This window comes from Aquarana catesbeiana, linkage group LG12 (assembly GCF_042186555.1).
Source record: "Aquarana catesbeiana isolate 2022-GZ linkage group LG12, ASM4218655v1, whole genome shotgun sequence".
In the NCBI taxonomy this organism is placed as follows: Eukaryota; Metazoa; Chordata; class Amphibia; order Anura; family Ranidae; genus Aquarana; species Aquarana catesbeiana.
The window spans coordinates 242,575,513-242,589,933 of record NC_133335.1 but is presented as its reverse complement, the minus strand read 5'-3'; the positions used below and the strand labels follow the sequence as shown (position 1 = coordinate 242,589,933).

The 14,421-nt window shown below is 48.6% G+C and overlaps 2 protein-coding genes across 2 annotated transcripts in view; one reads left to right on the top strand and one right to left on the bottom strand.

Moving 5' to 3' along the window:
- Positions 1-14,421, bottom strand: part of LOC141113417 (E3 ubiquitin/ISG15 ligase TRIM25-like) — a 102,375-nt gene that overhangs the window by 70,965 nt on the left and 16,989 nt on the right. The window lies entirely within an intron of this gene.
- LOC141113733 (ketosamine-3-kinase-like) overlaps positions 1-14,421 on the top strand; it is a 29,524-nt gene that overhangs the window by 8,091 nt on the left and 7,012 nt on the right. The window contains exons 3-5 of the mRNA XM_073607017.1: positions 5,408-5,499; positions 6,579-6,655; positions 9,021-9,143. Of these exons, the coding sequence (XP_073463118.1) occupies positions 5,408-5,499; positions 6,579-6,655; positions 9,021-9,143 (292 nt within the window). The remainder of the gene's footprint in view (positions 1-5,407; positions 5,500-6,578; positions 6,656-9,020; positions 9,144-14,421) is intronic.

Here is a 14,421-nt window from a genome sequence, read left to right as displayed (position 1 = left end):
CAGAGTGTATCCAGCTGTTGGTCAGCAAGTCTCACGCACCTAAGCTTGATGTTCCACCGCTGCGCTCATGCAAATGAACTCCGCTAGAGCGGCCACGTAAAGTGATAATGTATGTAAAACGTATTTAAATGAAAAAATAGTGGCGCTAATGTCACAATATAGAAGTGAAATGATGTAGATAGCACCATGTGAGGGGTGACTATCTACATAAACTAAACCAAAATAACATATAATAAATAACACCATGTGATAGTGACTACTTATCATGAAAAACAAATAACGTATAATCCAAAAAAAAAATTATTATACAAGAACAAGTGCATATATATAGTGAAAAGAAGTGTTAAAAAAAACATGAAAATGATAACTTCCAAGTGCTTAATTCAGTGCCAAATCTTCTATGCCTTAAGATAAGAAGAAGAAACTTCCATTCACCACACTGTTTGTGACAGTGATTCCTCTCCCCTTAAGAAACTCACTCACCAGATTCAATTGCCTCGCATTCTCATGCTCGGCAAAAGCACTTTTAAGCCCACCTGGGTTAACAGTACATCCGATTCCCAACCGTGCTCATCAGAAGAGGATTGCTCCACATGTGAATAAGCAAAATGCTTCCAACAGTGTAATAACGTAAAACCATTTATTGAAAAACTAAACCTCCAACCATTCGACTCACATCAGTGAAATCACAAAAAAGCATCAAAGGCAAACTTCTGTCTGCACACTGTAGCGGTGTATTGTGGTCACGGCGGACCCTCAAAGCAGCCCCTAAACCTCACCCTCACTCACTCACTCGTCAGTACCGATACGTCACAACATCATGCGTCACAGATGGTTGCCGTACAGCCACGTCCCGACATGTTTCGTCATCTCATGAATAAGTCGAGATGACGAAACATGTCGGGGCTTGGCTGTACGGCAACCATCTGTGACGCATGACGTTGTACCGGATGTGACGTATCGATACTGACAAGTGAGCGAGTGAGGTTTAGAGGCTGCATCGTGCACAGTGTGCCGACAGAAGTTTGCCTTTGATGCTTTTTTTGTGATTTCACTGATGTGAGTTGAATGGTTGGAGATTTCGTTTTTCAATAAATGGTTTTACGTTATTACACTGTTGGAAGCATTTTGTTTATTCACATGTGGAGCAATCCTCTTCTGATGAGCACGGTTGGGAATCGGATGTACTGTTAACCCGGGTGGGCTTAAAAGTGCTTTTGCCGAGCATGAGAATGCGAGGCAATTGAATTTGGTGAGTGAGTTTCTTAAGGGGAGCGGAATCACTGTCACAAACGGTGTGGTGAATGGAAGTTTCTTCTTCTTATCTTAAGGCATAGAAGATTTGGCACTGAATTACGCACTTGGAAGTTATCATTTTCATGTTTTTTTTTAACACTTCTTTTCACTATATATGCAATTGTTATTGTATAATATTTTTTTTTGGATTATATGTTATTTGTTTTTCATGGTAAGTAGTCACTATCACATGGTGTTATTTATTATATGTTATTTTGGTTTAATTCATGTAGATAGTCACCCCTCACGTGGCGCTATCTACTGTACATCATATCACTTTTAACATACAGAGTGTATTGCCTTGAACTGAGAGGGAGGGGCTTTTCTGTTGGGCTAAATGAAAGCTGAATTCCAGCCTTCCCTTTCAGTCTTGCACAATTGTATTGGCTTCCAGGACGGATCAATTAGATTCTGGTTGGTCAAAGTGATAATAAAAAATGGGCCGAACACCCCCCCGCGGTTCGGTTTGCATTTGTCAGAACTCTCGAACATCGCAAAAGTTCGGACCTGAACCCCATTAAAGTCTATGGGATCCGAACTTAAAAAATTAAAAGTCCCCATTTTGAAGGCTTATATGCAAGTTATTGGCCATAAAAAGGGTATGGTGACCCGGGTACTGCCCAGGGGGGACATGTATCAATGTAAAAAATTTTTTTTTTAAAAAGATCATTTTTACAGGAGCAGTGATTTTAATGATGCTTGAAGTGAAACAATAAACATGAAAAATTCCTTTAAATTTAGTGCCGGGGGGGGGGGGGGTCCCCTTAGTCTGCCTGTACCTGTACTGTGTATAGAACCTGCTGCAGCAAAACTGACATTTATAATAAAGAAAAACAAAAATGACGTTTAAATTGCTGGCAATACAATACCATTGCAGACGATACAAAAACGTTACAAAAAAACTGCGTGAGGGGTCCCCAAACAATCCATACCAGGGCCTTCGGGTCTGGTATGGATTTTAAGGGGAACCTCACACCAAAATTTAAAACAATAACAAAAATCCATTCCAGACCCTTATCTGAGCATGTAGTCCGGCAGGCCAGGAAAAGGGGGGGAAGAGCGAGTGCCCCCCCTTTTGAACCATACCAGGCCACATGCCCTCAACATGGGGGGGGGGGGGTGCTTTGCCTATGTTGATGGGGACAAGGGCCTCTTCCTGACAACCTTGGGCTGTGGTTGTGGGGTTCTATTTTAGTACTTCCAGAGTGCCCCCTTACATCATCCAAAATGCCCCCCTAATAGTAAGAGTAAGGTCAGTGGCGAAACTATCAAGGTCGCAAAGTTCACACTCGCGACTGGGCCCTGGCATTCCACCACCCTGGGGGGGGGGGGCAAAGACGGCAGTAAGGGGGCCTGCTGCTTAATATGTGAAAGGGACCCGCTGTGGGAGCATAATAAAGGGCCACACGACAGGAGTAAAAGGTCCCCGGGACCAATGGAAAGGAACCTTGGATGGGGTCGGGGGGGCCCTTCATGGTTTCTTGCACTGGGGCCCTGAAGACTCTAATTACGCCTCTTTCATAAGCCCTTTAATTGCACACAGCATTTGAGCTAAGGCAGAAGCATTTGTAGCCCTCTTTTTTTGGGGGGGGGGGGGGGGGTTATGAGAAAATGGCCTCCCCTAAGCTGGATATTGCAGAGGGGATTGCCTCCCTGGGAAATTAATCAGTACTCTAATCCAGTGTTTCTCAATTTCAGTCCTCAAGGTGCCCCAACAGGTCATGTTTTCAGGCTTCCCATTATTTTACACAGGTGATTTGATCAGTTTCACTGCCTTAGTAATTATCACAGCCATTTCATCTGAGGGAAATCCTGAAAACATGACCCGTTGGGGCACCTTGAGGACTGGAGTTGAGAAACGCTGATCTAATCAAAGTAGCTGGGAGCAGAAGAACTACTGCAACCAGCATATAACATTAACCATAAATATATAGATGCACACCAGTATGGAAATAATACAAGCTTTCTATAGGTATTATAAATTACCTCCAGATGAATGCTGCAGCAAAGTTCAGTTTCAGCGGCCCTCTGAACATGATCACAATGTGGCGATTGTCATGATGTGAGAGACGATGATAGGGAGATCCTCCAACCATTGTCCAACCAGCCTGGATTGTAGCTTTTCACCAGCAGAAACCATGGTAGGCTCTGTAGTCTGTGCTTATTAGTCCCTAGTAGCATCTAATCTTTCATGCAACTACTAGAAGTGGCCATCGGATGCCTAATCTGGCTTTAGCCTAATCTAAAACTGACATAAAACTAGCTATTAAATGCCAGACTAGAAGGGACAGGGTTAAAGTGATTGTAAAGTCTGATTTTTTTTGTTAAAAATAAAAAACATGTTATACTTACCTGCTGTGTGTAATGGATTTGCACAGGGCAGCCCCAATCCTCCTCTTCTCGGGTCCCTCTTCGACTCTCCTGGTCCCTCCCTCCCGCAAGCAGTTTGCTCTGGGGGCACCTGAGCCGAGCTGCAGCTCCGTGTGTTCATTCAGACATGGAGCTGCGGCCTGGCCCCGCCCTCTTTCTCTCTTCATTGGCTGACTGAGTTTGATTGACAGCAGTGGGAGCCAATGGCGCTCTGCTGATGTCTCAGCCAATCAGGAGGGAGAGTCTCAGGCAGCCGAGACAATCCTACAACATCGCTGGATAGAGATGGGCTCAGGTAAGTATTAGGGGGGCTGAGGGGGGCTCTGCTACACACAGAAGGCTTTTTATCTTAATGCATAGAATGCACCTTCTGACTCTACAATCACTTTAACTAGAAAAACAGGAGCTGCATCTAAACTCTATTGCAATAAACAAATTCACCTTCTAATATACAGCAAGAAAACCAATACACAAGCACACAGACTTAGTTATCTGGTATAGTGCATGTTAACAACAAAGGGACAGATCTACTTCTGTCACTAGTCTTTAGAAGGTTACAGGATATTCCCAGAGGCCATGGGCAACAATAGTAAACTATTAAACATAGGAGCACTTGCCCAATATTCCCTGCTTCTTGTCTGGATTCAGCAATCTCTCTCGGTCTCTCCCCTTCCCTCTCCCCCCTCTCTCATTCCCTTTCCCTCTCCCCCTCTCTCTCCCTCTTTTTAGTTCCCCCCTCTCTCCCCCCCTCTCTCTCATCTCTATCCTTCTCCCCCCTCTTCTCCCCTCTCTCTCTCCCTTCCTCTCTCTATTACCCTGTCCTCCCTTTTTCTCTCTCCTCTCCCTCCCTCCCTCCCTCCCCTCTCTCTCTTCCCACTCCCTCCTCTCTCTCTTTACCCCTCTCTCTCTCCCCTCCCCCTCTTCTCTCTCTCCCCCTCTCTCTTCCCCTCCTCTCTCTTTCCCCCCTCTCTCTCTCCTCTCTCTCTCCCCCTTCTCTCTCCCCCCTCCTTTCTCTCCCCCTCCTTTCTCTCCCTCCTACGCTCTCTCCCCTTCCTCTCTCCCCCCCCTCCTCCCTCTCTCCCTCCCATGCTTCCTCCCCCCTCTCTCCCCCCTCCTCTCCCTCTCCCCCCCTCTCTCTCTCCCTCCCACGCTCTCTCCCCCTCCTCTCTCTCTTTCCCCCTCTCTCTCTGCCCATCTCTCTCCCCCTCCTCTCTCTCTCCCCTCCCCCTCTTCTCTCTCTCCCCCTCTCTCTTCCCCTCCTCTCTCTCTCCCCCCTCCTCTCTCTCCTCTCTCTCTCCCCCTTCTCTCTCTCCTCCCTCCTCTCTCTCTCTCTCTCTCTCTCTCTCTTTCCCCCTTTCTCTCTGCCTATCTCTCTCCCCCTCTTCTCTCTCTGCCCCTCTCTCTTCCCCTTCTCTCTCTTTCCCCCTGTCTCCCTCTCTTCCACTTCTCTTTCTCCTCTCTCTCTCTCCCTCCCATGCTCCCTCCCCCCTCTCCCTCTCCCCCTCCTCTCTCTCCCCTTCCTCTCTCCCCCTCCTCTTTCTCTCTCTCCCCTCTCTCTCTCTCTCCCCCCCTTTATTTCTTTTCTCTTTTTTTATTTTTATGTAGCCCAGATATACACTTGAATGATGATGTGTGCCGGCGATGACCGTGTTCCTGAGTCTCAGAAGTTCCAGAGATAAACCCGGTTGCCCGTTTTACGGAGGATTTAAGCTGCTGATGTTTTTCCTTTTTCCCGTCTTAGATTTGCTGAGAAGCTCGGGGAGCAGCTGGCGGATTTGCACCTTCACAACCAGAGATTGCTGAAGACGGCGCAGAAACAAGGCGGGACGATCGGTAAGAATGTTACATTAAAACCTCCCCTTCTTCTTTCACATTGTAGCGCCCTCTAGTGTAGGGCAGGCCGGTGGGTACATTTCGTTTGGCTCCTCGTCACTCAGTGGGGCGGGCTCAGCAGGGGGTTGATTATTTAGGGCTGCTCAGTGTTTCACAGACTCATCTTCTAGAGCAGGGGGAGGCAACCTGGGGCATTCCAGCTGTTGCAGAACTACAAGTCCCATCATTCCTCTGGGAGTAATTGTAACGGCCAGCCTTGCAATGCCTCATGGGAAATGTAGTTCCACAACAGATGGAGAGCCCCGGGTTGCCTTCCCCGATCTAGAGGATCTTGGAAGTTTATTGTTGAGTATCTGCAGAACAGACATCCTGAGAATGGACGGTACACCAGCCAATCCCTGGAGAGGTGTGCCCAGTAGGCGGAGGGAGAGCCCATAAATTGTCTGAGGCCTGGGCAGCAGGGGCAATGTTCCTGGGTCAGATAGAGCCTGCCTCATTTCCTGGCTGGAGGGCATCCGGCATCATCTAGCCATTTCCCCCCCATCCTGACTGCCTCTAGCGCCCACCACTTTATTCACTGTATTTGATTTCTTTTTCATTATGGAGGTTCAGAATCACATATGGGCCTCACATAGGGCAGTCTGCATGCAAATGGGATTGCCCACTCCTCCAGACTGATACCCACCCATCAAGGCATCTTGATATTTGCATAACTCCCCCCTCAAGGGCCAGCCCACTGCTTGCATCAAGGCTGACGACTCTTGAGAGGAGTACTGAGGCCGGGGTGCTGTGTTTTCAGGAACCTATGTGCAGCACTCCACTGCCCCCCCAGCCATGATCTGCCTGCGTTACATAGAGAATCGCAGAGACCCAGTGATGACATCACTAAAATAAGGTATGTAATGAAAACAGGTTTTATTTACAATTTTGATTGTAAGGGTTGATGAGGAGGAAAAGGAGGAAAAGGAGGAACCAGGAAAGACAACAAATAAGATTCAACTTCAACTTTAAGGTGCAAAAACTAAATATTGTTGAAAGTCGTCCCCCAGCTTTATTTCTTCTGTGATTTTCACCTCCAGGGGAATGTTCCAGAGATCTGCAGCCGGTGGAGAGGTTCGGCTTTCATACCACCACGTGTTGTGGATATATTCCCCAGGTCAGAGGCTTCGCTGCATCAAGGAACATTCGATGGGGGACGTTTGTTACATATAAAGAACTGACATCGATTTGGGGGTTCAGTTTGTATTACATAACCCTTTTGCTGTAGGTACAAAAAAATACAAATGTTTTAATTACCCAGAATTCCGGCTCCTTACTTCCTGGTTTGGCTTGACTCCGTTTGTGATAAAATCCCAATCAGCGTTGTCAGCTCCGCCCAGTTCTACTCCACTAGACTACAGAACACCTCCCTCCTATGGTATAGGTGTAAGGAAAGGTTGAGGCGTCCTGTAGTCAGTTCACCACAGGAAATTAGGAGCTTCACTGGATTTCTGGCAGGTCAACAGCTTCTGCAACTTTTCAGCATTTCTGATTAAAACTGAACCCCAGGCAAAAAAAACTTTCATTAAACATATTTCTTAATACCTACAAAGAATATTAATCTGCTTTATGTGCACCAAATACCTTTGCAAACTCAGATATTTCCGTGTAAAGTAGTGGTGACATCATCACTGCGCTGTATATAGCCTGTGCTATGGAGGAGAGCTGTGGGAGGGGCCCAGCAGACCCCACCCACTACAGGCTGCCTGCAGAGAACGACAGGAGGGGGCGGAGACAAGACAAGTCACTCTGCGCAAGGAAGGAGAGCAAAGCTGTGGGAGGGGCCTAGCAGACCCCACCCACTATGTGGGTTGCCTGCAGAAAACTACAGGAGGGGGGCGGAGACGAGACAAGTCACCCTGCACAGGGAGAGAGAGCAGAGCTGTGGGAGGGGCCTAGCAGACCCCACCCACTATGTGGGTTGCCTGCAGAAAACTACAGGAGGGGGGCGGAGACGAGACAAGTCACTCTGCACAAGGAAGGAGAGCAGAGCTGTGGGAGGGGCCTTGCAGTTCCCACCCACTATGTGGGTTGCCTGCAGAAAACTACAGGAGGGGGGCGGAGACGAGACAAGTCACTCTGCACAAGGAAGGAGAGCAGAGCTGTGGGAGGGGCCTAGCAGACCCCACCCACTATGTGGGTTGCCTGCAGAAAACTACAGGAGGGGGCGGAGACAAGACAAGTCACTCTGCACAAGGAAGGAGAGCAGAGCTGTGGGAGGGGCCTAGCAGACCCCACCCACTATGTGGGTTGCCTGCAGAGAACTACAGGAGGGGGCGGAGATGAGACAAGTCACCCTGCACAAGGAGAGAGAGCAGAGCTGTGGGAGGGGCCTAGCAGACCCCACCCACTATGTGGGTTGCCTGCAGAGAACTACAGGAGGGGGTGGAGACGAGACAAGTCACCCTGCACAAGGAGAGAGAGCAGAGCTGTGGGAGGGGTCCAGGAGGCTCCACCCACTACAGGTCGCCTATAGAGAAATTACGGGAGGGGGCGGAGACGAGACCAGTCCCCCTGCACAAGGAGAGAGAGCAGCAGTGGGCGGTCTTTATTACAGGAAGTCTCACACTGGATTACTGCACAGATCTGGAAGAAATACACAAAGCTCACCGAGATTCAGGAAGAAGTCACATGTCAATAGACAATATTTGCCTATCCCAGAGTTCAGTCTTAAACTCCTATTGGGGTGAAACGCGTTGAGCGTGTAGGAGCAGATTCTGCCAGAGAGCAATGTGCTCTAACTGGAGTTTGTCAGTATGCTCGTGTCACAACTAAGCTTTTTGACTGCAAATTAAAAAGAGTAACAGGAAGTCAGGGGAAATTTCCCCTCATGGGGACACAACAATATAATCCTGACAAAGGCTCTACATCTTCCCCGTCAGATAACAAGTTTGTATTGGTGTCCCCATGTGAGAGCGTTCCCCTTACTTCCTATCTGATTGGTGGGTTATTTACTAAAACTGAAGATTGCAGAATCTGGTGCAGTTGTGCAGAAACCAATCAGATTCCAGGTTTTATGGCCAAGGCTCAACTGAACAAGCTGACGCTAGAAGCTGATTGGCTAATTGGGGAAGGTGTACTGTAGAGGCTTTGTCAGGATTTTATTGCTGTGTCCCCCTTGCTTCCTCTCCCAGTGACCCCTGTCAGAACAAGAAGAGAAGGGAAATCTCCTCTACAGGAACACGGACCGTATTTAAAGCAGAACTCCAGCAAAAGCAATTATTGTCTAAATCTATTCATCATGTGTATTTTCTGCATGGATATCGGTGTCCAGCCCAGTGATGATGATGTCACTGCCGCCTTTCTGAGGTCATAGCTGTGGATTTATCTCCCCCCCCCCCCCCCCCCCCCGTGGCTGTTGAGGAATAGATTTAAAAGAAAGGTTTTTGTGCCCGGAGCTCCTTCCCCACTTCATCTATCACTCCGAAATAAATACCTAAAATCATCACATTGTTCACCACTTTATATTATTGTCTCCTCAGGTCAACGAGTGGCAGGAGGACTGGGCAACGTTCTTCGCATCTCAGCGTCTTCATCCTCAACTCAGCCTAATAGAGGAGAACTACGGAGACCGGACAGTGCTGGGGCTCTGGTCAGAGCTGCAGGTCAGTTATCTAAATCTCCTCTCCTGAAATACTCTGCTCTGCTGGAGGACTCCTCTCCTTCCTCTATAACTCTCCTCTCCTGAAATACTCTGCTGGAGGACTCTGCTCCTTCCTCTATAACTCTCCTCTCCTGAAATACTCTGCTGGAGGACTCTGCTCCTTCCTCTATAACTCTCCTCTCCTGAAATACTCTGCTCTGCTGGAGGACTCTGCTCCTTCCTCTATAACTCTCCTCTCCTGAAATACTCTGCTGGAGGACTCTGCTCCTTCCTCTATAACTCTCCTCTCCTGAAATACTCTGCACTGCTGGAGGACTCTGCTCCTTCCTCTATAACTCTCCTCTCCTGAAATACTCTGCTGGAGGACTCTGCTCCTTCCTCTATAACTCTCCTCTCCTGAAATACTCTGCACTGCTGGAGGACTCTGCTCCTTCCTCTATAACTCTCCTCTCCTGAAATACTCTGCTTTGCTGGAGGACTCTGCTCCTTCCTCTATAACTCTCCTCTCCTGAAATACTCTGCTGGAGGACTCTGCTCCTTCCTCTATAACTCTCCTCTCCTGAAATACTCTGCACTGCTGGAGGACTCTGCTCCTTCCTCTATAACTCTCCTCTCCTGAAATACTCTGCTGGAGGACTCTGCTCCTTCCTCTATAACTCTCCTCTCCTGAAATACTCTGCACTGCTGGAGGACTCTGCTCCTTCCTCTATAACTCTCCTCTCCTGAAATACTCTGCACTGCTGGAGGACTCTGCTCCTTCCTCTATAACTCTCCTCTCCTGAAATACTCTGCTCTGCTGGAGGACTCTGCTCCTTCCTCTATAACTCTCCTCTCCTGAAATACTCTGCTCTGCTGGAGGACTCTGCTCCTTCCTCTATAACTCTCCTCTCCTGAAATACTCTGCTGGAGGACTCTGCTCCTTCCTCTATAACTCTCCTCTCCTGAAATACTCTGCACTGCTGGAGGACTCTGCTCCTTCATCTATAACTCTCCTCTCCTGAAATACTCTGCACTGCTGGAGGACTCTGCTCCTTCCTCTATAACTCTCCTCTCCTGAAATACTCTGCTCTGCTGGAGGACTCTGCTCCTTCCTCTATAACTCTCCTCTCCTGAAATACTCTGCACTGCTGGAGGACTCTGCTCCTTCCTCTATAACTCTCCTCTCCTGAAATACTCTGCTCTGCTGGAGGACTCTGCTCCTTCCTCTATAACGCTCCTCTCCTGAAATACTCTGCTGGAGGACTCTGCTCCTTCCTCTATAACTCTCCTCTCCTGAAATACTCTGCTCTGCTGGAGGACTCTGCTCCTTCCTCTATAACTCTCCTCTCCTGAAATACTCTGCTCTGCTGGAGGACTCTGCTCCTTCCTCTATAACTCTCCTCTCCTGAAATACTCTGCACTGCTGGAGGACTCTGCTCCTTCCTCTATAACTCTCCTCTCCTGAAATACTCTGCACTGCTGGAGGACTCTGCTCCTTCCTCTATAACTCTCCTCTCCTGAAATACTCTGCTCTGCTGGAGGACTCTGCTCCTTCCTCTATAACTCTCCTCTCCTGAAATACTCTGCTCTGCTGGAGGACTCTGCTCCTTCCTCTATAACTCTCCTCTCCTGAAATACTCTGCACTGCTGGAGGACTCTGCTCCTTCCTCTATAACTCTCCTCTCCTGAAATACTCTGCACTGCTGGAGGACTCTGCTCCTTCCTCTATAACTCTCCTCTCCTGAAATACTCTGCACTGCTGGGGGACTCTGCTCCTTCCTCTATAACTCTCCTCTCCTGAAATACTCTGCAATGCTGGAGGACTCTGCTCCTTCCTCTATAACTCTCCTCTCCTGAAATACTCTGCACTGCTGGAGGACTCCTCTCCTTCCTCTATAACTCTCCTCTCCTGAAATACTCTGCACTGCTGGAGGACTCCTCTCCTTCCTCTATAACTCTCCTCTCCTGAAATACTCTGCTGGAGGACTCTGCTCCTTCCTCTATAACTCTCCTCTCCTGAAATACTCTGCTCTGCTGGAGGACTCTGCTCCTTCCTCTATAACTCTCCTCTCCTGAAATACTCTGCACTGCTGGAGGACTCCTCTCCTTCCTCTATAACTCTCCTCTCCTGAAATACTCTGCTGGAGGACTCTGCTCCTTCCTCTATAACTCTCCTCTCCTGAAATACTCTGCACTGCTGGAGGACTCTGCTCCTTCCTCTATAACTCTCCTCTCCTGAAATACTCTGCTGGAGGACTCTGCTCCTTCCTCTATAACTCTCCTCTCCTGAAATACTCTGCTCTGCTGGAGGACTCTGCTCCTTCCTCTATAACTCTCCTCTCCTGAAATACTCTGCACTGCTGGAGGACTCCTCTCCTTCCTCTATAACTCTCCTCTCCTGAAATACTCTGCTGGAGGACTCTGCTCCTTCCTCTATAACTCTCCTCTCCTGAAATACTCTGCACTGCTGGGGGACTCTGCTCCTTCCTCTATAACTCTCCTCTCCTGAAATACTCTGCACTGCTGGAGGACTCTGCTCCTTCCTCTATAACTCTCCTCTCCTGAAATACTCTGCACTGCTGGAGGACTCCTCTCCTTCCTCTATAACTCTCCTCTCCTGAAATACTCTGCACTGCTGGAGGACTCTGCTCCTTCCTCTATAACTCTCCTCTCCTGAAATACTCTGCACTGCTGGAGGACTCCTCTCCTTCCTCTATAACTCTCCTCTCCTGAAATACTCTGCTGGAGGACTCTGCTCCTTCCTCTATAACTCTCCTCTCCTGAAATACTCTGCACTGCTGGAGGACTCCTCTCCTTCCTCTATAACTCTCCTCTCCTGAAATACTCTGCACTGCTGGAGGACTCTGCTCCTTCCTCTATAACTCTCCTCTCCTGAAATACTCTGCTCTGCTGGAGGACTCCTCTCCTTCCTCTATAACTCTCCTCTCCTGAAATACTCTGCTGGAGGACTCTGCTCCTTCCTCTATAACTCTCCTCTCCTGAAATACTCTGCACTGCTGGAGGACTCTGCTCCTTCCTCTATAACTCTCCTCTCCTGAAATACTCTGCACTGCTGGAGGACTCCTCTCCTTCCGCTATAACTCTCCTCTCCTGAAATACTCTGCACTGCTGGAGGACTCCTCTCCTTCCTCTATAACTCTCCTCTCCTGAAATACTCTGCACTGCTGGAGGACTCCTCTCCTTCCTCTATAACTCTCCTCTCCTGAAATACTCTGCTGGAGGACTCTGCTCCTTCCTCTATAACTCTCCTCTCCTGAAATACTCTGCTCTTCTGGAGGACTCTGCTCCTTCCTCTATAACTCTCCTCTCCTGAAATACTCTGCTCTTCTGGAGGACTCTGCTCCTTCCTCTATAACTCTCCTCTCCTGAAATACTCTGCTGGAGGACTCTGCTCCTTCCTCTATAACTCTCCTCTCCTGAAATACTCTGCTCTTCTGGAGGACTCTGCTCCTTCCTCTATAACTCTCCTCTCCTGAAATACTCTGCACTGCTGGAGGACTCCTCTCCTTCCTCTATAACTCTCCTCTCCTGAAATACTCTGCTGGAGGACTCTGCTCCTTCCTCTATAACTCTCCTCTCCTGAAATACTCTGCTCTGCTGGGGGACTCTGCTCCTTCCTCTATAACTCTCCTTTCCTGAAATACTCTGCACTGCTAGAGGACTCTGCTCCTTCCTCTATAACTCTCCTCTCCTGAAATACTCTGACTGCTGGAGGACTCTGCTCCTTCCTCTATAACTCTCCTCTCCTGAAATACTCTGCACTGCTGGAGGACTCTGCTCCTTCCTCTATAACTCTCCTCTCCTGAAATACTCTGCACTGCTGGAGGACTCCTCTCCTTCCTCTATAACTCTCCTCTCCTGAAATACTCTGCACTGCTGGGGGACTCTGCTCCTTCCTCTATAACTCTCCTCTCCTGAAATACTCTGCACTGCTGGAGGACTCTGCTCCTTCCCCTACAACTCTCCTCTCCTGAAATACTCTGCACTGCTGGAGGACTCTGCTCCTTCCTCTATAACTCTCCTCTCCTGAAATACTCTGCACTGCTGGAGGACTCTGCTCCTTCCTCTATAACTCTCCTCTCCTGAAATACTCTGCACTGCTGGAGGACTCTGCTCCTTCCTCTATAACTCTCCTCTACTGAAATACTCTGCTCTGCTGGAGGACTCTGCTCCTTCCTCTATAACTCTCCTCTCCTGAAATACTCTGCTCTGTTGGAGGACTCTGCTCCTTCCTCTATAATTCTCCTCTCCTGAAATACTCTGCACTGCTGGAGGACTCCTCTCCTTCCTCTATAATTCTCCTCTCCTGAAATACTCTGCACTGCTGGAGGACTCCTCTCCTTCCTCTATAACTCTCCTCTCCTGAAATACTCTGCTGGAGGACTCTGCTCCCTCCTCTATAACTCTCCTCTCCTGAAATATTCTGCACTGCTGGAGGACTCCTCTCCTTCCTCTATAATTCTCCTCTCCTGAAATACTCTGCACTGCTGGAGGACTCCTCTCCTTCCTCTATAATTCTCCTCTCCTGAAATACTCTGCACTGCTGGAGGACTCCTCTCCTTCCTCTATAACTCTCCTCTCCTGAAATACTCTGCTGGAGGACTCTGCTCCTTCCTCTATAACTCTCCTCTCCTGAAATACTCTGCTGGAGGACTCCTCTCCTTCCTCTATAACTCTCCTCTCCTGAAATACTCTGCTCTGCTGGAGGACTCTGCTCCTTCCTCTATAACTCTCCTCTCCTGAAATACTCTGCCCTGCTGGAGGACTCCTCTCCTTCCTCTATAACTCTCCTCTCCTGAAATACTCTGCACTGCTGGAGGACTCCTCTCCTTCCTCTATAACTCTCCTCTCCTGAAATACTCTGCACTGCTGGAGGACTCCTCTCCTTCCTCTATAACTCTCCTCTCCTGAAATACTCTGCTGGAGGACTCTGCTCCCTCCTCTATAACTCTCCTCTCCTGAAATATTCTGCACTGCTGGAGGACTCTGCTCCTTCCTCTATAACTCTCCTCTCCTGAAATACTCTGCTGGAGGACTCTGCTCCTTCCTCTATAACTCTCCTCTCCTGAAATACTCTGCAATGCTGGAGGACTCCTCTCCTTCCTCTATAACTCTCCTCTCCTGAAATACTCTGCTGGAGGACTCTGCTCCTTCCTCTATAACTCTCCTCTCCTGAAATACTCTGCCCTGCTGGAGGACTCCTCTCCTTCCTCTATAACTCTCCTCTCCTGAAATACTCTGCACTGCTGGAGGACTCCTCTCCTTCCTCTATAACTCTC